At 47.0% G+C, this 27,109-nt stretch overlaps 2 protein-coding genes across 4 annotated transcripts in view; one reads left to right on the forward strand and one right to left on the reverse strand.

The window, feature by feature from the left end:
- The window catches only part of LOC106821188 (serine/threonine-protein phosphatase 4 regulatory subunit 4-like), a 99,766-nt gene extending 81,814 nt beyond the window's left edge, over positions 1 to 17,952 (forward strand). Inside the window, exons 12-26 of the mRNA XM_014825883.1 lie at positions 1,118 to 1,237; positions 1,743 to 1,820; positions 2,562 to 2,663; positions 3,237 to 3,374; positions 3,842 to 3,947; positions 4,525 to 4,672; positions 5,567 to 5,711; positions 7,279 to 7,320; positions 8,518 to 8,595; positions 8,804 to 8,891; positions 9,287 to 9,376; positions 9,832 to 9,958; positions 11,793 to 11,878; positions 12,372 to 12,534; positions 12,824 to 17,952. Of these exons, the coding sequence (XP_014681369.1) occupies positions 1,118 to 1,237; positions 1,743 to 1,820; positions 2,562 to 2,663; positions 3,237 to 3,374; positions 3,842 to 3,947; positions 4,525 to 4,672; positions 5,567 to 5,711; positions 7,279 to 7,320; positions 8,518 to 8,595; positions 8,804 to 8,891; positions 9,287 to 9,376; positions 9,832 to 9,958; positions 11,793 to 11,878; positions 12,372 to 12,534; positions 12,824 to 12,851 (1,539 nt within the window). The 3' untranslated portion in view covers positions 12,852 to 17,952. The remainder of the gene's footprint in view (positions 1 to 1,117; positions 1,238 to 1,742; positions 1,821 to 2,561; positions 2,664 to 3,236; positions 3,375 to 3,841; positions 3,948 to 4,524; positions 4,673 to 5,566; positions 5,712 to 7,278; positions 7,321 to 8,517; positions 8,596 to 8,803; positions 8,892 to 9,286; positions 9,377 to 9,831; positions 9,959 to 11,792; positions 11,879 to 12,371; positions 12,535 to 12,823) is intronic.
- LOC106821194 (ATP-dependent RNA helicase DDX3X-like) overlaps positions 14,486 to 27,109 on the reverse strand; it is a 27,612-nt gene continuing 14,988 nt past the window's right edge. For all 3 annotated transcript variants that reach the window (XM_014825890.1, XM_014825889.1, XM_014825887.1), the window contains 9 exons: positions 26,481 to 26,569; positions 26,082 to 26,177; positions 25,581 to 25,741; positions 24,694 to 24,838; positions 23,882 to 24,026; positions 23,236 to 23,417; positions 22,761 to 22,878; positions 21,937 to 22,090; positions 14,486 to 20,989 (listed from right to left, as the gene is read on the reverse strand). In XM_014825890.1, the coding sequence (XP_014681376.1) occupies positions 20,776 to 20,989; positions 21,937 to 22,090; positions 22,761 to 22,878; positions 23,236 to 23,417; positions 23,882 to 24,026; positions 24,694 to 24,838; positions 25,581 to 25,741; positions 26,082 to 26,177; positions 26,481 to 26,569 (1,304 nt within the window). In that variant the 3' untranslated portion in view covers positions 14,486 to 20,775. The remainder of the gene's footprint in view (positions 20,990 to 21,936; positions 22,091 to 22,760; positions 22,879 to 23,235; positions 23,418 to 23,881; positions 24,027 to 24,693; positions 24,839 to 25,580; positions 25,742 to 26,081; positions 26,178 to 26,480; positions 26,570 to 27,109) is intronic.

Below are 27,109 nucleotides of genomic sequence, written 5' to 3' on the forward strand. Positions count from 1 at the left end.
CTCTCTTTCGCTTCTCTCGTGCTCTCTCTCTCTCTCTTTCTTTCTCTCTCTCTCTCTCTCTCTTTCGCTTCTCTCGTGCTCTCTCTCTCTCTCTTTCTTTCTCTCTCTCTCTCTCTCTCTTTCGCTTCTCTCGTGCTCTCTCTCTCTCTCTCTCTTTCTCTCTCTCTCTCTCTCTCGCTCTCTCTCTCTCTCTCTCTTTCTCTCTCTCTCTCTCTCTCGCTAATGCCGGGCAAGTATTTTGATGACAATGTGTTCCTGCCAATCTAAAATTGTTTCAATGTTAAATTTTATGCGAAGTAATTTTCCCAGCAAGAAACCTTCGGCGTGCTCAATGCAGCATCATTGTTTGGCAGAAAGCGCATTGCCGTTTTTGCCAAAGAGAAGTACAGTTCAGTCCTAGTTCGTTCAAAGCCGAACTCGCTTTGATAAATTTCACGTGCGCAAATTGCGTTAGTCATATACTGATGATGCGTGTCTAGGCAACGGCAGAATGAATGCAATAAATCCGTTGCTAAGGTGTAACGTCCTAGAAAACACTCTAGGTGAGAATATTAATATATAGTGAGAGGTTTCACGCCTGCTTGCATCGTGCCTGCATCACGAAGATGATGATAGCTCTTGTTCTGCGTGTATGTCAGTATTTGTCATTTGTGTAATCTCGGCATCCCTGAGGGATTTTATTACATGCAACAGCAATGTTGATCATATGACAATCGTTGACAAATGTTTGCATAAAATTGTGTGCTACGCCGTTTCTACCCAACCAAATGATCTTAATCTTTAATTAGAAATCCCAGGATCGATCCCCCAGGAGACGTTTTCCCTATTTGCCCTAACGGTTGGCACACTTTGGTCTCCTGGTTACCTTATACTACCTGTGTGCCAATTTTTCATGCTTTTTCTAAAAAAAAACTGCACAATTCATCCGATTTATGGCTCTTAGCTCCTGTACTATGGCGGGTTCGGAGGTAGGCAGGTTTCCCTGCTGGTCCATGTAAGGGTGAGCGTGACGGCATTGCGCGTGTTTGCCCTAACGGTCGGCACACTTGGGTCCGCTGGCGGGTTCGGTGTTAGGCAGATTTTCCGGTGTGACGGCGTCGCGTGTGTGTTCTTTCAGGCTATGGTGCTGTTCGCCGGTGCGCTCGACTTCAAGTGCAGTCTGTACGCGACGTTTGCTGCGCTCTGCGAGGACCCTTACCCCGTGGTGAGGAGGACCGTCGCGTCGGGCTTTCACGAGGTAGGTGGCGCTACGCGGACGCCCTGCGTCCTTCGCGTCGGTCGTTGTCGCGTCGTCTGCGTGTAGGGAAACGCGCGCGCGCAAAATGCGAGTGGTTATCGAAGGTATGGTGGCATCGTGTAAAATCGTTGTGGAACGGTTTTTTCTGCCTACAAAAATGTATTATTACAGACAATATTATACATTATTTATTAATATACATTACAAAATTATGAATGTTTTGAAGGCGGTTGACCTACCTCGAAGTTTTGAACATTTTTGCAAAGGTTTGATGTGTAGTTTATGAACGGTTGCGTTGTGTGAGAAATTAATTTGTTAATTTGTATGAAAGTGTTGGTAAACAAACAGTTATTGTAATTTAGGTTCTGACAGGAATGTGTACTATAAAATGTATTATCCTAATTCTAATCTCATAGATATGATTTGGCAATGATTCACAAGTGATTCAATGAGTTTTATAATGGCATTTCCTATAGTTGCTATAATTCTTGTCCTGTTTTTTCAGGTTGCCAAACTGTTAGGTTCAAACGTGTATTTAATTCAGGGAGAACTGGTGATACTACTAAAGGATGAATCCATAGAGGTAAGAACATGGCTCCCCTTCCTACCATCCTTCCTCTCACCCACTCATTTCCCCATCTACCACCGTGGGCTGTTACCACATAGGGAACCCATCTGCCATGCACTGCACTGCACTGGGAGGCCCCACCATGTAGGTCCTACAGTCTTTATCCCCACCTCTATCTTTCTCCTACACACTGCAATTGGAATACCCCTACAGTGTTTTCTCCGACCGTTCGGTCCTACCCTCCCACTGTTCTCTTTCATACCCTTCCCTCCACCCTCCTCCGTCATCTCTTCCTTCCCACTCTACTTTTTTATTCCTTCCCTCTCACGCTGCAGTGAGGAGAGCTGTCTCTTAGAATACCTCTCGCGGATGAGATGGTTTGTTTCAGTAAACACACGTATGGTAAGTGCCGGCCACTTTCTGTCATATTCTGAGCTAGACTGATGCTGGTGCCTACTTACTATACATGGAAAACTTAGTGCGATTTCTGTTATCCACAATTCGATCGGATTGAAATAAAAACGAAGCGATCAATTTCCCACCCCTCGCCAAGCACCGCCCGCCCACAGCGCCCTACCCCCCCCAGCTAACATCAACACAGCCCCTCCCCCCTCCCCAAGCCACCCTGCCCGCAGCCCTTTCCTCCCACCCACTGCGTCGCCTCGCAGCTGGATGTGTTGGCGGGCTAGTAACTGATTGGGTGTGCATTAGCATCCGGTGGTCGGTGAGTGATGCTCCTCGCATTGCTTCACGCAGGTTCTAGAGGGCATCATTCCCCATCTGCCGGAGATGCTGGAATGTATGGTCAACAGAGGAAGGCATTCCATGTCAGACACACGGTTTTCACCGGATCTACAGGTGAGGCACATAGATGGAGCCACTGTCCTCCTTCATGCCTAGTGGATTTTTCATATATCTATATCTTATATATATATATATAGTATATATATATATATATATATATATATATATCAAATAATTAAATATTTAAATATGGGTATAGACTATTATTCACTACTATAGAGAAAAGAATGATGCAAGCAATGTCTCTAAATAATACAGAATCTGAAACCCTAAAAAACACTAATTGTAACCAGAATTCATTCAGAATGCTGATCTTCCTTTCACAGCTCCCTGTCACACTTCGCAAGACACTTTATTATATCATTCCTTCATTTCGTATCTTTTGTTATACATTGTATATTATATTGATATATTTATGTATCTGTTATTTCAAAAGATCTTATATTATATACAGCATGACAGCTTCTGTCTAGGTGTTCTGGTCCGTATTCGTCCCACTGGTGAGCAAAAAAAGATATTACATTATACATATCATCGCAGCTTCTTCTAACTCCTGCCTGCGTTCCTTCCTTCAGCTGAGCGGACCGGAGCTTGCGAACGCGCTCATGCTGTGTGAGCTGACGGTGGCGCGCCGGCGCGGCGTCCAGCAACTGGAGGCTGCACGAGCAGCTGCTCAGCGTGCTCGCCTGTCTGCCCAAGTGCCTCAGCAGCGACGACATCTTCTGCAAGTTTTGTGCGCTCTTCTTCCAGAAGGCGACGGTGTCGGTGAGTGTGAGGGCGCCACGGTGTCGTCACAGCGGTTATGTCTGTGATTCGGGAATGCCTTGTTAGTGTTGAGAATGGCTTGTTACTGTTATGAGCTCCTTGGTACTGTCGGGAACTCTTTGTACTGATGGAACTGCTTATTATTATTGAGAACTGTTTATTACTGTTGCAATCTTCTTGTTATTGTTCGGAACTACTTGTCATCGATGGAAACTCTTTGTTATTGGTGGGAACTCTTAGATACTGTTGGAAATGCCTTGTGAATGTTAGGAACTTAGCGTTACATGAGTTCTCCTGTCAGGTATATTGCAAATTCCCATTGCATTGTTTCCGTATAAGGTATGATATGATAACATAGGCCTGAAAACGGGTTCTCTTTCTTATGTCATCATATTTAGCGGACGATACGATAACACGTTACCTAATATATTGGTGTATAATCAATGTCATTGGTGTTTCTGCTTCAGAGGGCTCGACCGGTCAGAATCGCCGCAGTCAGAACTCTTTGCGTCTACCTCAGGAACAACCTCCGAGCCGAACAGCGCTCTGAGATATGCAAGAAGCTGATCGAAGGTAGCCGAGCGAATACTGCAAACGTGCTCTCGTTCCCCCCACATAGAAATCAGATGCAGGAAGGGTGATATTTTTTGGGCGATTTCCGTCACCATGACAACCGCCATGCACAGATGCTATGAGAAAGAATAGATCCTGTCATCCCGTTATACGAATGAATTAAGTTTTTCCCATCGATTCATATCACCACAGGCCAGCCACCACAGGCGCGTGCTATGGGGAAAAATATAATCCGTCCTCTCATTATCCTTTCTGAACGAGTATATCCTGGAAAATGCCCAATTTATCTTGTCTAAACGTGTTTTTTTCCCGGTCGTTGATTTGTGTCACCACACGAGCCACTACAGGCATGTTCCACGGGAAAGGATGTACTCCGTCGTCCGATTATCGTGTCTGAACGAGTATTCCTTAGTGGCTGTAGATTTCTATTGCCATACGGCCCACTACAGGCATGCTCCACGGGAAAGGATGTATCCTGTAATCCCGTTATTGCGTCTGAACGAGTGTTTTCTTCCCTCACGTAGATTTCTGTCATCCCGTTAACGTGTCTGAACGTGTATTTTCTTTGCGCGCGTAGATTTCTGTCGGCACGCGAGCTGTCACAAGCGTATGCTGTTCATCGAGATCTGCATCGTCATCATCGAGCTGTTCTCGAAGAGCTTCTTCAAGCAGTTCTTCTACACGCAGCTGCTCGAGCTACACATGGACGCCGTGCCCAACATCCGGTGAGGGGATGGAGAGGAGGAGGTGGAGGAGGAGGAGGAGGTGGTGGTGGTGTTGGCGGTGTTGGTGGTGCTGGTGCTGGTGGTGGTGGTGTTGGTGGTGGTGGCGGTGGGTGTTGTTGTTGTTGTCATTGTTGCTAGTGGTGGTATTGTTGTTGTTGTTGGTGTTCTTTCTGGTTATGGTGGCAGTGGTGGTGGCTGTGGCGGCAGTGTTCTGCTGCTGCTGCTGCTGGTGTTGGTGGTGGTGGTGGTGGTGGCTGCGGCGGCAGCGGCGGCGGCGGCGGCGGCGGCGGCGGCGGCGGTGGTAGTGGTGGTGGTAGTGGCAGTTGCAGCAGCGGCAGTGGTGGTGATGGTGGCGGTAGTAGTGGTAGCAGTGGTAGTGACGGTAGTGGAGGCGGTTATTGTTGTGCAGCTGCAGAGATAACTCCTATCTTAATAACCCTCATTTAAATAATAATGCATAATCGATTCCCATATCCGTAAACTGCAAGCCGCAGCCGCCACATTCGCGTCAAACTTCTACACACACACACTGCTACTCTACGACATCGATAACAGCAGCTCGCTCTGATCGTTACCCCTACAATTATAATCCTATCGTTATCACTACGCCGTCAAGCTAAAACTACGGAATTCTCAACTCGCAACATTAAGGAGAGGTTTTCTCCTGCATTCTCGTCGTGAAAAATGCATCATTGTGTTATCAGCGATCCCCGTCATTCCTTATCAGTAGTAGTAATATCGTATGGCGTCAACATCATGGCGCCTCCACAGCCCCACGGACAAACCAAAAGAATTCGCCACATTCATTTCCGTAGCGTAGTCGTTCCTTCCTTCCTTGGCTTGGTCATTCGACGTCTCAATGTTGTGCGTGCGTGCGTGCGTGCGTGTTCGCAGGTTGCGTCTGTGCACGCTGCTGCCGCGCTTGAAGTCTCAGCTGAAGCTGCCTACGGACAGAGGTCTGCTGCAGCAGCTCGAGTCGTGCGTGCGCAAGCTGATGGTCAACGAGAAGGATCGTGACGTCACGGCGGCCATACGACACGTAAGCATCGTCCTTCACAACCTGTATGCATGATTGACCATCACAAGCCCCGTGATGACATAAGTGACCGTGATGCCACATTGGCATCTCTCTTTTTTTATCATTGGTTCTTTCAGTAGGTGATGGGTCGGTCCCTTTTGTACTACAGTGATGTCCTTTTTTGTCTTCCTTCTATATGTTCTTCCAGTCGAGCTTGAGTTTCTGTGTATTAATAACTAAAATCTGTATAACCACAACGAATCTCTGTAGGAACAACAGTGATATTCTCTGTTGTCTGCCCCTTACGATCGTATGATTAGCAGAGAGTTTCTGCATGAACAACCACCTTCCTCCTCTGATCAGCAATGAATCTCTGTATGAATAACTGTCTTCTTCCTATACATATAATACCGTGTTCTTCTAATCAGCAATAAATCTCTGTATGAACAATAGGAGTCTCCTCTTTTGTCTGTATCCTAGGGTATTTCACCTTGATTTATCTTGTTTAGAATTTCCCTTGAATCTCAAAATCCTTATTCTGGCATCAGAAGGAAAATTAAACTCATTTTACCTGGAACAAATTTCACACATTTAAATTTTTATTTGATTTCTTTCATTTTTAATTATCTTTATGACTTTTTTGTTGATCCGGTTTCAGGGACCAGGCTAACTAATGAGTTTACCCTCGTGCCACCTTTCAAAAACTGATAACAAATACTCACTATTCCTCCCTAATTAATTATTGAAATTTTTCCTGCCATATAATGTCAATATTGCAGTTTTATGGTGTGATTTTTGCGGTGAGTGCGTGCATGAGGAAGCGCATAAATTATTGAGTTGGTGAACCCCACCGTGTCCGGATTCAGTGCAGTGCACATAACACCATGCACTGTCCCCTGATTATTGATTCCTCATTAATTACCAGGATCTACTATAATCCTGATGCAGTATGCTTCACTAAGTTCCAAAATTCCTCCTAGAATATTTGCAGAAAGAATCATTTTAAACGAAAGAATCACTTCAATACCTTATTCAATAATGAATGCTTTCACGTACATATATCTACTATGTGACGTACAGACACGTATATATACATGCCCTTTTTATCAATAAATCTATCATGTAATTATAAACATTCTGTATATATATATATATAGTGTATATATATATATATATATATATATATATATATATATATATATATATATATATATTATTGCCCTTTTTACCACACCCACGATAATGCATGGCATGATCGAATACAGAATGTTTATAATATTATATGCAGGTTATTCTTCGGTTTCACTAATTTCATTTGAGTAGTTAGAGTAAGGAGCTTGAGACCTTGACTGATATGTCAGTATATATACTTATGACTTAAGCAAACTTATATTAGATCCAACGTGATTACTGGCAAGTGAGGAACAGGTTACAGGTACCTACCTCTAAGGTGGGGGGCACATAGTCTGAATGCAATTCTTGAACCAAAGCCATTCCTACCTCTCTACACTGCTGTCGATATGAATTTACCTGCGATACGCGTGACGTATGATATAGTTTACATTTCACGTTCGTCTGCGTATTTCAGGCGATAATGGAGCTGGACAAGATTGAAGTTGCCATGGATACTGTAAGTTACCTGAAGTGCAGCTTAAACTTTTCTCCTAGTGTCCAGACAGTAAGTAAAGCAACCAATACACGTGGCATGCCCACTCCGAGTTGTGCTCTGGGGCACTGTGCGAACAACACGCTTTGTGTCTTACACGAATACAATACCTGAGAGCTGTGCCCACCCACCCCTGTTTTCAGTTTGTCTCGTTTTCGAGAAGAAATTAATATTAAAAACATCCTCTGACCATCCCATTACTGATAGCTGTGAACATGCTTTATTAACAGTGCTTGTTTTGTTGATGTTTTGTTGTGATGACCGTACCCACTAATACATGTGGCGTGTAATTGCTCTGTGTTATGCCAGGCTGTCACGTAATGGAACACTTTTATTATTGTGTATTGCAGCGTAATTTATATGATATCATATTGTAAAATTGTAGGTGTATTTATAACGTAATGTAGGGTGTTACGGTTTAATTGCTTGGCGATTCGAATCATCTAAAGGGAACACTGGCTTTAAATGTAACAAAACGATTGGCATAGCAGAAAGATTGGTTGCAGTCAGGTTACTGTTGCGGTGTTCGTGTGGCAGTGTAAAAGCTGCAGGCTGGCTGACATTTCTGCGTCTGTTCCCTTCCACACACACACATGCATACAGCATGCTTTGCAGCGCACCGCGCGATAGATATTGATTTTATCAAAGTGTAGATGTTGAATTTATCCCCGTCGCGATTTAAAAGAGTCGCCCGTGAAAGCCGCCGTGTTGATCTTTCCTCCGGGACACCGTCGTTAATGACTGCCTTGTTCATATTTGCGCGACTCCGTGGGTTTCACGCGGGTAGGGAGCTACGTGATGAAACAAAACACAAGCGCACGGGAATATAATGAGGCACCCCGTCGCGGGAGAGCGCAGCGGAGTTAGTGGGATTGTGTGCGTGCGTGCGTGCGTGCGTGCGTGTGACCATGTGCGAAAGAGAGAGAGAGAGAGAGCGAAGGATAGAGAGTGAGTGTGAGAGCAAGTGAGGGAGAGAGAGAGCGTGAGAACGAGTGAGGGAGTGAGAGAGAGTGAGAGAGAGAGAGAAGGGGGTGAGGGTTTAATGCTGGCTTCAGGAGAATTTTTACTAGGCAATCATGTGAACTTGCCGGCTCTATAGTATGTGTTCATTTGCTAACAGCCGCACAAGGATATTGCTAAGCTCCTGCCCTTCTTTTGTAGCTTTCGAGGAGAGTATTCCTGGAGGGCGATCTAGAAGACCAGGAGAGGGAAAACGAGGAGAAACATCTCGTAGAAATTGTAAGCAGTAGCGCAGTAACGCGCAAACATATCCTTTGCAATCTCCACGCAAAGTATGAAGAGTTAATGTATTAGGATCGTTACACTTGTATCATTTTAAAACAACTCGACGTTAACAAATATACGTGGCAACGATTACTGAAAATTATCCTAATACGATACAAAGATCTGTGGTGGTGTTGATTGAGTCTCTGCTTTCATTTTGCAGGAGGAGAGGGAAAGAAAGGAGGAGGAAAGTCGAAGGATCGCGGAGAGGAAAACGGCAGCAAAGGCAGGGAAGATTCCCATCCGAAAACGTGAGTTTAGCATTATTAAATTTATGTGAAAAATATAAATAATTAATTTATATTTATTATGAACATTACGAACGGTTGTCCGTTACAAACGTCATCCAGACTTAAAAACGTGACCTCTGACGCTAAACCCATATATTCGAACCAAAACTACAGTCGTACCAATAGGGATTCTGACCATATACGATCAAACCATGAACAAAATCCTGGAACTCATGTTCGGGACCCAGGAACTTCCTGTATCACTAATAAAACAAATAAAGAAAATACAAGTATATTCTAACAATGGCTTGTTGTGATGGCCATACTTCTGCGTGGACACATTACTTCAGATGATAAATAAACTTGGGAAAATATCCTGTTAAGCATTTATTTAATTTATTTATGAACGATTTCAGCGAGCAAAAGTATACTGCCAGTGAAGGAGGTCAAGCGGACACCCAGCAATAACAGCTTTTCGTCTTTATCAGTCTCCTCTGCACAGAGAAGTATGATATAATCTAATTGTTTGACTTTTTCATTACATTATAACGTTTTAAATACGTTACTCTTAAATTCTTGGTAATTGTATAGTTTACAACTTAGAATGCTTACAACCGAATGGAATCACAGCATAAAGAATCACTTTAACTTTAAGTTTAAATTTTTTAATCTGATAAAACGGTACACATATATGCTTTCTCATTGATGCCACTTTATTTGGCTCTCAACGCAATCTATCAAATTACAGAACCTGAGACCTGTTTCCAATTAACCGACATCACCCGTGCACATTATTCATAGTAGTCGATTCTCGGTAACAGTTGTACATAACCAGGGGTTAATAATGACAAATTTTGTTTGATTTTTGTTGTCATTATTAAACCCTGATATAATCCGTGCAATTGGGTATTGGTGGTTGTGGTTCGGCATTCGTTAGACGCGTTGGTTCGTGTGCACGCAGGCATATCGTCTAACAGCCGACCGAAGCCACAGCTAGCTGTGAAGCCCCAGACCGGCATCCCACAACCATCGTCGCCGCGGCCCGTGATGAGGTCGTCCCGATCGAGAGAGGTGGTTGCGCCCGTCAGGTGAGAATGTGTGTCCCTCGCTACCCACTGCAGTGGCGGATCTAGAGGGGGGGGGGGTTGCAACCGCATGCCCCCCCCCCGTTCAGCCACTGACTAATGTTATAATACTAGTAAAATAGGGCCAAAAATAATATCTATATCTATATATACATACATACATATGTGTATATATAGCGCCCGAGAACGAGAGAAAAATTGCGAGAGAGAGAGAGAGTGTGTGTGTGTGTGTGCGTGAGTGCGTGTGCGTGCGTGTGTGTGTGTGCGTGAAGATAAATATTCCGAGAGAGCAAGAGAGTGAGAGTCAAGGAGAGGGAGAGGGTGAGCGGGAAGGCGAGAGAAGTAACTATATTAGAAGGAATATGTGCATCCATACCTGTGTGTGTATACCGTTTGTGCCGTTCGTGCGTTTGTCTGCGCGTGTGACTGCGCATGCGTGTGCACATCTCCGTCTGCATTCCTCCCTCCCCCCGTCCCTCTCTCCTTTCTCTCCTCTTTCCTTCCTCCTCCCCTCAGTATTTCCCTCCCCCTTTCGCGGATAGTATCGCCCACGGCATGTCGCACGGTGAAAAGTTGGCCAGACAAATGGATGGTTTTCAGCCTCAACCTTTTCACCCCCCCCCCCAAAGCACAAAATGTGGATATACGGTTATGATACGCGTTTTCACGGTCAGACAAATGCACATACACACACGCGACCAGGCACGCACAAGCTGGTATGGTTGCACGCACGCGTGCGCGTGTATTATATAGGCATAAATTCAAATTTTGTGACTCGGGGGGTGAAAAAGTTTCGGCTGGAATACTGTCATTTGGATGGCAAACATTTCACCGTGTTCTTGACGCCGTGGGCGATACCATCCGCGAGAGGGGAGTAAGGAATAAGTGATCCAGTGTTAATGTTACTGCCTGACACAGCAGATGAAAGGTCAGCATAAACAACCAGCAACTGTTTATTATTATTATTATTATTAAATCTTCATTGCATCAAGGTATTATTAGCTCTTGATTGCATGTAATTCAACTACAAGTACATGTACTGAAGACACTCTTTTTCATGGAGAAAAAATCAGATAAATGCAATAGTGTTGAGCAGTTAAAATAATAAAATTTCTGAGTGAAACAGTACATTGTGTGACACATAGTTCTGAATGATACATGTTACATCAAAGCTGTACATATTGTCACAGGACCGTCACATGAATCTACGTGAATGACAATATGAAATGAGCATTGTGTGCATCGGTAATCGGCGAACTATAGCGGCTGTTTAATCTGCTGCCGGCACTCGTGTAAAACAACAATTTTTACTTTATATATGAATCTAAGGTATATATTATGACTCTAAAAAGCTAAAACTACTTTTCATAGATTGTCTTTGAAAAAACCATGTCATTGAAATGTCCTTGAAAAGTCATTGAAAAAATAATTCACTTTTGTGGGAACCATGTTCACTCCTCGTGGAGAATAGGGCTGTAAATCAAATTTCTCCATGACGTTTTATCTTTGGCAGCTCTTTCGGCCTTGTTCCATGTTTTAACCCCTAATGTAATCCTTTCTTCCTCCACTGTCCCTCGCCATGTTTCCCTTGGTCTTCTCCTTTTTCTCTTCCCCTCCGGTGCCCATGTCAGTGCAATGCGTGGGTTTTCGTCTTTCTTTTCTTCATTCTAATGACATGGCCAATCCATTTCCATCTTCTTCTTTTTATTAACAATATGTTTATATAGGAATTGATGTTTAGCGATGAGGTATTCCAGGTGAGCTTCACACAGCACATTTTCGTAAGATGTTTGTGCGTGAGATTCTATGTTTACGCCGCCGACGTTTCTCGTTTCAGAAAAACGTCTGTGAGCAGGATACCGTCGCCGGCTGTGTTAGCGAGGCGCCCTCTAACTGGTACACCTGCCACTAGCCCAACAACAGGTGTGTTTTCATGCGTGAGTCTGTATGCACGCGAGCGTGTTGTGCGTGCGTGCACGTGCACGCGTACATTTGTGCAAGGATTTTCAGCAACAGGGTGATACTGCGCGTAAATTTCGTGCAAAAAGAGCAAAATCAATCCTAAATGTTTAATGACTTTTGCAAGAACATTCCCACTTGCACCCTTACTCGGCATTAATTAAACGTTCTAAAAGAGAACGATTCTATAACTCGACGAATTACCGATTCACGCTAATCACTGAAATTTAAACGCTAGCTCAAATTTAGTTTGCAGCATAATCACGAAGCTTCTGAGGCTGTCGAATTTATATTAAACCCGTTAAACCTTTTTATTATACATAAAATCCTCGCAGCGCGAGAGCAGGTTATCACTCTCAGGCACCCGAGTCACGCGAAACCATTCGAAACCCAACGAGCTTTTGCTTCTCCTTCTTGTTCATCCGTCGATGCATCGCGTCGATTCTTCATTCCGCAGAGATGCCGCCGCAGATAGGTCTGTCGCTACAGACAATGCTGAAGCAGAAGAGATTGGCGAATGGCGCGGCGGGCGGCAGCGGTCGCAGCTCCCCCTGTGGGAGCCCCACAGTGAGCGGCCCCGTTATGGGCAAGCCGGCGAGTCAGATACCCACCATGGTTAGGTGAGCATCATCGACGTGTCTGTTCCAGCACACTCCAGTCCATCCCTGAATCTTTGCAGTGTCACGTGTTCTTTTATAGGGGGCGTGACTCCAATGGGGGTATTTTGCAGAGCAAAATGTTCTATTAGCGGATGCCGCTCCATCTTCAATCTTTGTAGATCAACACACCATGCATTCTGCTAGGGACACTCTTGCATCTCGAATCTTTGTAGATTCATCACTACGTTCTGTTGGAGAGAGCCCAGTATTATCGTGTGGCGTGACGCATTGTTTTTTCGTCACCTTTCAGGAGACCAGCGCCGACGAAGAAGTCCTGACATTTGAGTGACAGCTGAGCTTGTGACGTGGCGACCGTCCACGCCAACCTGGTCACCAGAGCGCAGCACCTACCAGAACGAGATTACGGCGAATTCTATTCGGGTTGGGAGTTCCACCAGTGAGCGTGTTCTTCCAGGAGAGTTGCGCTGCACAGACGAATAACTCCCGATTGTATTTCTGATTTTCTCTCTGCGAAACTACACTTCTTCCACCGAAGGCGAGAATACGTCTGCGCGTGGGGGCGTGGATTTCCACGTAGTTCCTCGTCCAAGTTGGAATCCCTAATGCGTTGAGTCTACATGTGCCAAAGTTTATTGTAATATTGATTGACATTTTTATACGCTAGCGAGGAAGTGTCGTGTCAGAATGCGACATATATACACTACACGATGCAAGATGCCGAAACGCCAAACACTTTCGTCTAGTCTGTATCTCACAGTATTTCGCAGTTATTCAAGTGAAAATGCTGCGTCCGGTGCAATACGCGGTGGGGATGTATAATACGTGCGTGTACAGTATGGAGGATTTACGGCTGCTGCCGCGCGAGCTGCCAATACACGACACCTGGCGGAGATCTACAGAATTGCACACTTGCTTCCAAATGGTGTTTTCAACCCTCTCGCGCGGGACGTGTGCCGTCGGGTTTCGTTGCTAAAGATTCTTCTTTTATAGGAAGTATTTTTCTGGACAGTGTTGTTCATAGTGGTCTTTACATATGGATTCCTGAGCGTGTAATTAAATAGTAATTTCGAATGTGAACATGCAGGTAATATTGAAAAGCAGGAACAAATATGGATTGACGATAGCGTCTCAGTTTCTTTAACCTTCACAGCCACACCGGTCATGACTACATCTGTAGTTGTTGTTAGGCGTTTAGCCTTACAGTTCCTCTCATTGAGCACTCATTGAAGTAGTTACCCAGTTGTCTAGATGACTGGTGAAGTGTTCATACGTATACAAGTTACTTTGAAAACGTCCTACCCACACGTTAGATGCAGTGCATCTGATAAAGATATTTAATATAAATTAAAGATAATTAAATATTAACGAGAGCTGAACATATTTATTCTCGTTATGGTATTGTTATAATTGGGCAGCATATCCAACTTCGGCAAATTTTCCAGGCGCATTGGATTTTAAAGGAAATATGTTGCTATCCGTGTGAAATTTTGTGCTCTCTTCATTATGCTGGTTTGCCGTCGAGCATAAAGACAATAAATTGTGCCGTGGTTTATTCCTTATTCGCGTTGAATAGAAGCCAGTTCTATCTGCACACTGTTGAAACAGAAACTTGCTTTGCTAGTAGTGCCTTTTTCAATTGGTATCCGAAGAGCATTTTGTTCCATGTTATTCTGTGACAATTTTGTATTGTTGACAGTTATTTTGGGTTGTAAATACCTGGTAAATACTATGAATTTACAAAATAAAATTCACTAGTGTGGTATTTAAAATCAAGTGTTGGTGACATTACTACTATTAGGACCATATGCCGACTAAAACAATGCATGAAAAGTGGGAAAATTTACAATAACCACCAAACCTACCAGGCATATTCTGCCTGGAAATAAACTACTCTATCAACAAGGGTTTGTACATACTCATCAACTATAGCCATGAAGAAACAATGCCACTATTCTGGTTTGAAGTAATTTATTACAGACGTTTGCAGGTATACAGATACTCTATTAATAAATTTTTCAGCCATAATGTGTGTACCATTTTAGAACACGTTCCCTCGTACGTACAAACTATACGCTCACCATACGACATTCTTACCACACCAAGTTGTCTTTCCTACCCAGGTTTCCAAAATACAACACAAGATGGCTTAGGACCAATTACTATTTGAGTGCCAGACACTCCACGCATTTTAAACATTTTTATCGGTAGCAATATAACAAATGCTAGATAGACATATTGGTATACAAGTCAAATAAGCTGTGATTACCATTCTCCCTTCTCACTTCATCAGTTACGTTAGATAGCAAAACTGGTTATAACGGGTAAAATTTGAATTGCGAGTGTCACCGGTCACCTGTGGCGCGCCAACACTTTGGCACGGGCGACAACAATGAGTAAGCTCGTTCTCACTCTCACGGGCGCACTCGAAAAAATGTTCCGAAAGCCAACAACACCAAAAGAACAGAAATAAAAATGCACTTTACGCACGCTGAAGCATCCTCTGCGCGTTGCCGTCCGCCGGACCTCACAGCGCCCCCTGGCAGACACGTACGCGCGTGACGGATCAGATAGATAACAGGGAATCGGCCAACCCACACCGTAACGTGCTACGGGGGCATAAAATTCCAGTAGTAACGAACCTTTTTATCGAGAGAGAACGCCACCAAAACGAATCGGGACGGCGACGTTGTAGTGAAAACCGACGTTCGTCTATCACACGACGTGCACGCACGCCCTATAGCGAGGGCATGTAACGATGACCCGGTCACTGGCCCATCGTCAGCTAGGTCCCGGGGAGACACGACGCAACGTGCCCGCCTTCAAAGTGCACGCGAATACGGAACGAGAATACGGGACGACAACGACGCCCGAGCGCCAAGAGACTCACGTCGTCGTCGCCACGGCGATGCCGGTCACGTGACGCGCGTCCGGCGACCCGTGGCACGTCGTAGACGAGAAGTCTGCAGAGATACAACTGATCCACAGTTGAACACAAATCGCATGGTTCAAAAAAATGCAGCAAGAGCGATCACAACTCGGAAAGGGCGTTCCGCTATACGGCTCTGGCCAAAGCTGTACCAGAAATGGGTAACGAACAACGGGATGTCATAACATTATGTGTGCGGGTGTTGCGCGGGGCCAATCTGAATAGAATGTATCAAAAATAAACTTTCCACTAGATTAAGATGTCAGCAGTAACAACACGTTAATTACACCGCCACAAAAAAAAATATCACTGCTTGGAACAAAATGGTGACACATTATCATTAATTGAACGATGTAGAATTTCAGCCTTCGTTTTACCAGAGGCTGCAACACCCACAAGTATATAGACCTCCCATCACCCACTTCTGCGCACACAGCGAAAACCAAATTATTGTGAACCTTATCGTGCCACTTACAGTAAAGACCGACTTCCAGATATTCGTTTCGTACTAATAATGTCACTGGAATGTAATACTGTGCTGCTGCTGCAATTCTAGACCTCTGCAACAAATGGTACGCACGCACTTTTCCCCAGCGTTGCTTCAACATTGTGAAAAAGTAAGAAACGGCTAGATAAAATTCCCCTACTCCCAACTGGCACGACTGCCATACGTAGCGCGTCGCACAACAAGCCCTCCGCGAGAGATGGCGAGAGCACCGACCGCATGCGCGCGCGCGCACTGCTCTACAACCACGCGTCTTCAGGCGCAGCTTCTGGTGTCTGGTAGTTCCACCAGGTGGCGGCGCCATCCTTGCCCCGCGACACCGCGCCGTCATACGTCAGACGCTCCCTCACGTCGCGCATCGTACGAATGCCGCTGGGTGTCGTAGACGTGGCAGGCCCGAACACCCCGCAGGGCGACTCTGCATACCCCCGCACGCAATAAGCGAGTCGTCGCGACCGGTCGCCGGTTTTGCGAACGCCGAACGCGGTCGGCGCGTGCACGAGACGCCCTCTCGTGGCAGCGCGGCAAACCGCTGACACCTACGCTCCGTTAACCATCGGCATGCGGAACTGCGACGCAGTTCTCGTACCCTCCCTGAGTGTTCGGCCGACGCGCGGGGGACAACAGCCTGTCCCGCGCGAACCCGCCAGCCAAGGTTTGTTTCAGTCATTTGTTCGCTCGTCTACATTTTTAATACGGTGCTAAAAAATGCACACTCGTAACACTGCCTGCCTGGACCAGACGGCCAGTTTTTCGAATATTTTTTCTTTTCGTATATATTCTTTCCCCGTGAAACTCGCAAAAACAAGAAATTTAGCCCCAATCTCTCTTTAAACTACTCCCTGCACCATTTTTCGTAAAGAGACAGATTTTTCACTCTATGAAGTTGAGCCGCTGCTACCGGTACGCATTCGTTAATTCACGGGGGTTCCCGTGAGTGGGGGAGGGGGGTGGGGGCAGGGTATTGGTGACCGACTACATGCAGTCTGAGCCACCGCGCACGGTCCAGTTCCATATTTACACAAGCACCTGATGAGTATTCTTCTGAACTGATCTCCGGCACTACTTCCCACCGTCTGCGAACGACGGTCGCAAACCGTCGGCCCGTGCGACGGCGTCGAAACAAACGCGAACGCGCGTTTCGACGATATCACGGCGACGGCGGCGGTCGGACCGCCCCGGAACAGTGAGCAAAAGACGGCGGATAATTAGGCTAAAACACGAGCTGGACCACCGCGCGCTCGAGCAGCCTCCGTCCCGCGCGTGAGCGCCGCGTCACTTGCGCAGCGCAGTTCCTCGTGTTTCGTCACGAAGCCGTGAACACGAAGAGACGAAGAGACTAGAACGGCCCGCCGCTGCCAGAGCGTGGGCTTGAATAATTTTTTTTCGATTTACGTATCGTCGTTGGGCCGTCGCCACGTCAGTGAATGAAACAAACCGCACTTCAAACTCTCCCGCTATCTACACACACGTCGTGCCCATCAACTCGTTTATACACGTAGAAATAAAAAAAGCCTTAATGAGTTGGTCTCGGAACACATGATAAAACCAGTCTGCGCTCGCGGCAGTGATGGTATGTGCTGCCTTGGCTTTCTTACATACTTAGAAACATCAGTTACATGTAGTACAAACAACTGACTGAAGCTGAGATCCATGCAGCTAGGTGAATTCTTACATCGAATAATATCTTCCTCTCTCTCTCGCGCGCGCGCGCGCACACACACGCACACACGCACACGAATAGCGGGGGCAACGAAGCGAATGGACACTGTCAATATGCACTACCGGAACGGCTATGAGAACGTACCGCATTTCGCAAGGGTGAACCCGCACAACTAGCTGATCGAACACATGGGAAAGCCCAGGTGGCAGCACATAGCACAACCGCAGTCTCTCACCATCACCAGCAACTTTACAAAGCACCGCAACTTCCTCGAATAGGTCACCATTCTACCGTATTTCTCTGGGGGGGAACAAAAAACAACAACAAACGAACAAACATTCAATCGACATCAAAAGTACGTAAACAAGATTTAGGAAATCCATCACACTTTCAGAAACAATAGAATATATGCAGGGTTCACATCACGTTCTGTGACTGAGCATGAGATCATGGTACGAGGACAGTAATTAAGTTTGCGAGACAGTTTAATTCAGCGCTCAGCATGGCGAATGCGGCCGCGCGGTTACAATTGCAAAATGCTGGTATACAGTGATTGATTAACATTGCCACCTACATCATAATAATGTAATAACACTACTTCCTTTTACACGTCACCAACTAACTAATTCAAAAAGGACAATCAAATGCCTGGCTATTCTTGTCCGAATTTGATAAATACTAGCATAAACATGGATAATTTGCTTGTAAACACATAATACCAAAGAAAAGGAAAAAACGCAACAGCTCCACATAGAACCCGTGACTTTAACGGAAATACCATCGACTCGCGTTTACATAGTCGACGCTTTGTGTATCTTGACAGAAATAATGAGCGGTCAAGTGACAGCGCTAACGACCGAGCGTGCACCTGGCTGCCACGACCTTAAATGTACCACTAGGGGGCGTGCAGACACCGGTTACGAGGAAACAAGGGGGACGCAGCCACGTTCACTTGTCCTCGTCTGAACACGACGCAAATATTATCACATCAAAGGATTTGAAGTACTTTTTAAGCTGAACAGATGACTACACGCTCCTCTCGTTCCCTCGAACTCCTAATTGCTGGATGGCATCCCACTGTTTAACGTACATCCAGCAGTACTCTTCATAATATTTACATGTTTATGTGTTTGAACGGTCGACGTCCGTCTCCCTCATAATACGTAAAATTTATATGTAACTAGAGGCTCTCCTCACGGCAAATAATTTTTAGGGGGTCTTAAATAGGGATGTGGATGCTATAACTCAGCTGAGGGGGGGGGGGTAAACTATAACAACTACCTTTCGTTAAATTTCAATAACAGGGGCACAGGTCTTAAATTGCTTGGTCGCCAAGGATTTCCGGCATTCGGTTTTCCCAAACGTCGAACAGGATGACGGAAATTGTGATGCACGACCCGCCGTGTTAACCTACGGATTATTTCTAGGAGAAGCCACAAGACAAATCACAGCCTTGCTCGTTTGGCCGATCCTCATACACGGGCAATACGGCCCGTGAACCAAACAATTTAAAAGCACCTGTATAAAAGACATTTTAGAATGAGACGGGCGCAACTTCGGTGCGAATCTGACGCGCACACGCACACACACACACACACACACTCTTCATTTTGCCTTCACTCGCAGAACATAAATCGGCCACAAATTTTAGAAATGAGATATACGCGTGGAGAACTATATATATACTTCGATACGCGCGTCCCGCTTCGGGGCGGCCACGCGTACACACACACATATATGTCCCCACACATGAAAGACTAGAAAAATAAATAGCATAGCCACAGGACAGCGGCGTATACATACGTCTTCATCTCAAACTCTACGAATGTGCTCCAGAACGCGTGGAGGCCAGCTCTGGGGTAGGGGGGTCCAACAACACTGACACCGCGATGCGGCGGACGCTCCGTGCGTTAACAAATTTCAATAAAACACTTTGAGCCACCGGGCCGCCGTCCTAAGCGGCGGCCCGGTCTTTCGTCCGCCCCGAACACGCAGAGCAATTATATGTTTCCTATACGGCATCCTCGCGCCGAGCCTTTCCTGTCAGACGTTCACGTATATGTCACGTTAATTAATTATTTAATTAATAGGGATACTGTACAAATGCTTCTCTAAATCGGTTCGCTGGACATGGAATGGAAAAGTCGAGACGTCTCGCGTTTGGGATCTCGCTGCACGCGCATCCATCTCTTGCGGAGGCCGACTTCAGAAGAGACAAAAAATTCTCTCGTTCTTACGCCGGTTCAGAAAACCGATTCGCAATCTAGAGCACCCCTCTGCCTCGGCTACCGATGGGGGGGCCGTCTTGGGGGGTGTAAACCGTAAAATCGGGCTGTATATAACGCAGCCGTATGCGAACTAACTTTTGAGCATCTGAACGAAATCGAGAGCACGTCCCGCGCAGCGCGCTCGACGCGCGGCCGGCGGGGCTGCCTACATTAACAATTAAAAAAAAAGGCAAAAGGCAAAGACTGTGTGTGTAATAGGAGTCATAACATCCATCCGTATCGAGCGTGGGGGGAGACCAGCGGAACTAGTTCCGGAGAATCGCCTCGGGTAATCATTTTAAGAGCGTCATCATTGTCACATCGTACACTTCACCAAGTCGGAAGTGCAATCTCTCGTCCCGATTCGCGTCGCCACCGTGACGACAACGGCGGGCGAAGTGCGCAAAAAGCCGACTGATCACAAAGTATAGCAGGGTTTCTTGGGAGCTGCTGCGCCGAATGCAACCTGCGACCACGAAGCTTGAACAGTTCGAACACCGGCGCTACTTTGCGGGCAGCCACCGGCGCGCTTAACCAAACAGTGCCGTGCGGTGGTAGACCGCGGCAACGTCCAAAAAACAGAAAAAAAATTTCGACCGCGACACCAAACGCGGAGATTTAAATGCCAAAAATGCGCGCGGCTCCAAGTTCGATGCCGCACGTTTTTTACAATCTCCAAAATTTCGAATTTTGCAAAAAATCTAAACGAACTCGACTTTCGAAAAAAGCCAGTGCGGATCAAAACTACCGACTAACGCAATTAGCTTTAAGTGTTGCTCAAGCTTGAATGCACGCAGGCTCTCTCTTACTCTCTCTTTCATCTACCTCTCTCTCTCTTCTTTCTCATCTTTCTTCTCTATCGAACGCGTCAGTCGCTTCTCTAGTTTCCCCACCAGTCGTGACCGGTGTTGCCTCCGTATCCGCCGCCGCCGTACTGCTGTGGCGGTCCTCCGCTGTAGCCGCCGAATCCTCCGGAGAAGCCGCCGCCGTTGTACATCATGAAGTTGTTGCCGCCGCCGCCGCCGCCGCGGCTGCCCTGACGCTGGCTGCCCTGCTGGCGGTAGTCACGTGATCCGAAGCCTCCGCTGTACTTGCTGCAAGCGAGAGAGCGCGCAACCCAACAGTTAGCAGATGTTTGTTGACATGGGGGGATGTGGGGGGAGGGGAGTGGTAGAGCACACGCATCTCGCTTCGGTTAAAAACGCGGCCATTCACGCTCGACTGTATTCGTGCGAAGGTTAGCGGTTTGTGCAGAGTACAGCTACGCTCGTTCGGCAATATTTTTGAATCTGTGTGAATTCATTTATGCTGCACGCTCAATTTCACACTTGAAATCAATAGAAAGTTTTTCCCTGTTCTTAAAAGCGCCTTGGCTCTAGCTTCACCGATTCCCAGCAAAAAAACATTCGTAACCCACTACATCCCATTCGAACAGCAACACACAGTAACATGCGGTTTTTTTAATCACGGCGCTCAGCGTTTTTAGCAACGACGCCGTCACACTGCGCGTTTGTTCACCCTTTGTACTTTTTACCCTTTTTTGCTCAGCATTTTAAGCAACACGTTTACTTAAGACTTTTTATTTTACTGCAAGACTTTTCTAATCGCGGCACGCTCACTCTCACTGTATCTTGAACAGTGCCGTCGCCACGTCTCACGCACGCATCCAGTCTCGCGCATTCGCTCACACCTTGCCGCCTCTCTTGCGCTCTCTTACTCTCTCTCTACCTCTTTCTTCTCGCTACCTCTCAAACGCATCAGTCACCACGTCGCACGCACGGGCGTGTAGTCTCACGTGTTCGCTCACTCCTCGCTGCCTCTCTTGCGCCCTCTTACTCTCTCTCTCATCTACCCCCCTCTCTCTCTTTCTTCTCACTACCTCTCTCTCTCTCTCTCTCTCTCTCTTCTCACTACCTCTCTCTCTCTCTTTCTTCTCGCTACCTCTCTCTACGCCCCTCTCTCTCGCTCTCGCTCTCGCTACCTCTCGCTCTCGCTCTCTCTCTCTCTTTCTTCTCGCTAACTCTCTCGCGCGTTTGCTCACCCCTTGCCGCCACGACGCGACTGCTGCTGGCTCTTGTTCTCGAAGCCCATCGACTCGAGCCACGGAGGGAGGTCCTGGTTGGTCTCGACGAGCAGCTGCACCATGTCGCGTGTGATGTTGCGATTCTTGTCGTTGAAGAAGGACGTCGCCAGACCTGAGACGAGACACGCGAGAACGAAGACCTTAAGACGAGACACACGAGGGAGACCTCAACGCGTGTCGACCCGACATTCGTGCGATAATGCTGTCTATCGTATCACAGGGTTCACCATAGAACTTGGACCCCTAGGGTACATGAGATAGGATAACGCTAACGTTGAACGTATCACAGAGTTCTGCGCAGAACGTTTGACGCGCGTTGCGTTCGATGTGCCTTCAAAACAGAAGCTGCCAAGCCTTGCCACGTTGTGACGAATTGTGCCTCGATTTTCAGCTGTTTTTAATATACTTGTTTCTGTTTCTTTTTAATCTTTTCCCATTCATAAGGTGAAAATATAGTGCCCCAAAATGACATAGGTTGTTGAATTCAAGAAAATTATTTCATTTTCCTGTATTTGAAATACCCTCGCTCCCTTGATCTTGATACCACTGTGAAATCTTCATTCAGACTTTATGCTGGTGTTCTTTAACCAGGGTTTTTATGGACACCTAGGGTACATGAGCAGGTTTTCCTGGGGGTGGGATACACATGACGTATTACATTTCTCTCCGTCAGACATTTTACGGAGAGAATTACCAGCTGAAGAGATTTCCTACGGCTCAATATTGTTACGCGACCGACATCGTCGGATATTCACGCCGTAAGCTATTGTCGACTAGCTCACCGAGGTTTCCCACACGTCCGGTTCTGCCGATGCGATGAACGTACTCCTCGATGTCTGACGGCAGGTCAAAGTTCACAACGTGCTTCACGTTGGGAATGTCCAGCCCACGAGCGGCAACCTGTGAAGCAAACGTGAATCATTGCAGCGCACTTACGCCAGGCGATGCCACGTCACTGCGTGTCAGCTTCACCCTCCCTCCTGCTACAGCATCGTAAATCATTCTGTAGTGCACCTTTTGCTAAGGCATGGCGCGTCATGCCGTTACGGCTCTGCCTTTATTGCGCAGTCAATCACTCTGTACGGGTTCAGTGTAGTACCCTTCTGCCTCTCAACATAAATATAGTAATAACCGCACGTGATAACGAGAAAAACAACTTGTTCCAACGGCAGTCTGCTAATCATCACCCTCCACCCCCATGCCAAGAACAGCAAGAGCCTGTTCCGCGAAACCTGGAGTGCAGCGGCGTCAACTTACGGCCGTCGCGACGAGGATCGGAGTGCGTCCGTTGCGGAATGACCGCAGCGCCTCCTCGCGCTCGCGTTGGGAGCGGTCGCCGTGGATACTCGCCACCGGATACCCCTCCGAATAGAGGAAGTCCTCCAGAGCATCAGCTCCCTTCTTCGTCTCCACGAACACCAGCGTCAGCGAATCGGGTGCTGTACACAGGTGAAAAGCAAGGTAAGGAACACGAGCGGCGTAATCGGATGATCTCATATATATAATCTGGAGCTGTTATTAACCGAACTTAACGGCAACGCACTACGGGTAAAATTACTTACGGGTTAAATTACTGATTAATTATTTTTATTATTTATTTTATTAATTATTATCTCCTTATTAAGCGGAACAAGATCTACAAATCCCTGACGACTGAAGGCGCGTCAAACCGGAGGGTATTCAACGACGAACATTCAATATGTGTCTGCCTGAACGACCACCTTCCTGCCTGAGAACTACACGCCGAGTGCTGTGAGTCGTTGGGTGCTGTAAGCACTCTCAAGCGTCCGTGTTACGCAGGTACAACGCTGCAAGAGCAGCACGCTACGAGTCACTCTGTATGCCCGCGCGCGTGCGACGCTCAAAAATCCGACGCTCAGCTTAGGGGTAGGCCAAGACTTACTCGAGGCGTTGAGGAGGTCGAGCAAGAAGGAGCGCTTCTCTCCATCGTCGACCCACACAACCTTCTGAGTGATGTTCTCGCTGGTGCTGCCCACGCGCCCGACAGCCAGGAAAAGGTAGTTGCTCAGGAAATCCCTAGCAAGCATCTGAAATCGCGAAGCATCTGTCAGTGCACTATCCACAAATCCAAAATTCATCTGACCGCGACGTTCATCGAAACAACTGGTGATCGACCGGGGAAAGAGTTTATCACTACATGCTTAAGACTAGACATATTTTCAATAAAACAAGCAATACAACTTGACATGAGCGTTTACCTAACAGGTACGTACATAAACAGAGTATTTACATGCGGAATCGTTAGGAACATGCTTGAACTTCATCCGGCGAGCGAATGGCACGATTACACTATTGGCAAGCAAACAGGCTGTATGCCGACTGAGATCATAACTCGATCATAAAAGCGACGGACCAGACGTCGACGACATGGAAGATCGTTCACACACACCACTACAGCGCGCACTGACGACATGGCCGATCGGCGAAACCCGCACTTAACCACGAGGCAGAACGACATCTGGTGGTACTTGCCGCCGCAAACCCTCAGCAGATACCCAGATGCGAAGCGCTTAGCGACCATGCGACACTGCAGCCTGCTGCCCAACTGATGAGTGTAACAGGTGCGGCATCCGCAGGTAACAGCCACGCACCGAGGGACACGCGAACACGGTCACACATCGAGGGGACACGCGCATACAGCCACACGGCGTTTTGCTCGCGTGATACCTTGACCAACGCCGGCCACGCACGTACCTGGATCTCTTTAGGGAAGGTGGCGGAGAACATGGCGGTGAGCCGGTCTCCGGTCTTCGGCATGGTGTCCTTCTCGACAATGCGGCGAATCTGCGGCTCGAATCCCATGTCCAGCATGCGGTCAGCCTCGTCCAGCACAAGGTACCTGTCCACCAACAATCACACCTATTATATCATACCTGTCCACCAACAATCACACCTATTATATAATACCTGTCCACCAACAATCACACCTATTATATCATACCTGCCCATCAACAATCCCACCTGTTACCCAAGGGGGGCTCGAATTCCGATTCTCCCTATAGGGTTAGGTAGGGCAGCCACTGCACCACCTAGCCGTTAGGGTTAGGTTACTGTTGCCTTGGGCTTAATCAGAAATTTCATGGCACCGAGCAGCAAGAAGTTGCAGGGTCGTCAACGCAATCTTTCCTTTAAATGTGGGTCACTAAGGCAACTGGCCTTTTAACTACATTTTTTATGTGGGACACGCAGCTTTATATTATTTTTATGGGAAGGACACAAATGCAGCAAACCAGATAGCGCAACCCCTGCATTGGTGCCATGGTGAAACTTGAGCCCAGACTCCCCCTGCTCCACTCAGCACATCACACATCTCCAGCTTGAACTCCACTACTAACCAGTACACCAAACACCTCACATATTACTAGGCAGAAATCGATCTATCAACAATAACAAACATCACTCCATCAACTCCTTTTCTCGATAGCCTACTGCTCTGCCACTCAAAATGTGCACAGATTCCTTATTGCAGCAGCCTCTAGACTAATCTAATAACTAATTTATCTGACCAGCTGAGCTAGAACTGAACTAGCAGGCAGTCTTGATGGGTAATGCAAGTAAGATGGTTTGGCAGTCTTGCGTACATGCAGTTGTCCAGCCCGATCTTGCCTCGCTCCATCATGTCGACAAGGCGACCGGGCGTAGCAACGAGCAGGTGGCACCCTCTATCGAGCTCACGCATCTGGCCGCCGACGTCAGCGCCCCCGTACACCACACACGGGCGCACCTTTGCACGGTAGGCAAACTAAAATAATAATAATTACAATTATATAATTATTATCATTAATAAAGTGGTATCATGGCGCCCCCGTACACCACACACGGGCGCACCTTTGCACGGTAGGCAAACTAAAATAATAATAATAATAATAACAATAATTATATAATCATTCAATAATAAACTGATCATTAAAATACAAAAAACAATAAAATTTTAGCTGCTGACCCACGCTTTCTCGCATGCATCCTAAATCCCCATCCACCCCTGGAGTTTGACAGCTGGAATAGCGACACCAACCTTCCTACGAGCACAACCATGCAGCACGCCTGCCGCACATGTGGAGGGAGGCCACCACTCGACTCACCTTCTTAGATTCTTCGTGGATCTGCGATGCCAATTCGCGAGTCGGAGCCAAGACCAGCGCTAGCGGGTAACACTTCCTCTTCGAATAGCGAGCCATCTGCAAAGAGGATGAAATAAAAACAGATTCTCACGGCGCCACCCCCCACAGCAACAAATACGACAGAACACGCGCAACAAGAACACAACACACGCCGGGGCCTAGTCGCGCGCCACGCCCCCACAGGAACAAATAAGACAGAACGCAATGCGACCGCGCGCGACAAGAACACAACACAAGCACTCAAAATACAACAGCAAGTAGAAGCAGAACTAACTCCTAACGTATTCCCCCCCCCCCATCCATCAGAACATCCGCCCTCCCATTCTCATCTCTCCCCATGTCAGCGTATGGCATACACACCTGCCCGGAGGCTGACGGGTTGTCCGTCGGTCCCGACTGATAGATGAGGTTCATCAGCGGAATCAGGAACGCGGCCGTCTTTCCGGAACCTGCGTGACAAACAAACGATCGCCGTTAGCAACGCAAATCCCACCCCAACACACCACGCAGCCCGATTTTGTAACTTTCGCTCCAGACTCGGCAGCGGTTACCCATGCCTCGTGCGTTGGATCACAACGCGGCGCGTGGTTGGTTACAGTGTATTACGTCTCCAGTTATTGCTGTTCTGTTGGATCAACAACAACATTGCGTGGTGGGCCATGCATTTACTGCTGACCGTGTTATAACGACCTCGTTTAGCAGATGTTTCGACTGGTGTACTAGCGCCACGGGAACCCATCTCATCGGTGAAACAACGGAACAGCACAAAAATAGGTGGATCGCTAGAGGGGAGAGAGAGAAAGAGAGGAAGAGATAGTGAGACAGAGACAGAGATACAGAGCGAGAGGAGAGAGAGATGAGCAGATGAGAGAGAGAGGAGAGAGAGAGACGGAGAGATGGAAGACGAAGTAGAGAGAGATGATTGAGCGAGAGCCGAGAGCCGAGAGAGAGAAGAGAGAGCAATAGTGATAAAGAGAGCAGTGGCGTCA

Source organism: Priapulus caudatus, unplaced genomic scaffold, assembly GCF_000485595.1.
Source record: "Priapulus caudatus unplaced genomic scaffold, Priapulus_caudatus-5.0.1 Scaffold63, whole genome shotgun sequence".
Lineage (NCBI taxonomy): Eukaryota > Metazoa > Priapulida > Priapulimorpha > Priapulimorphida > Priapulidae > Priapulus > Priapulus caudatus.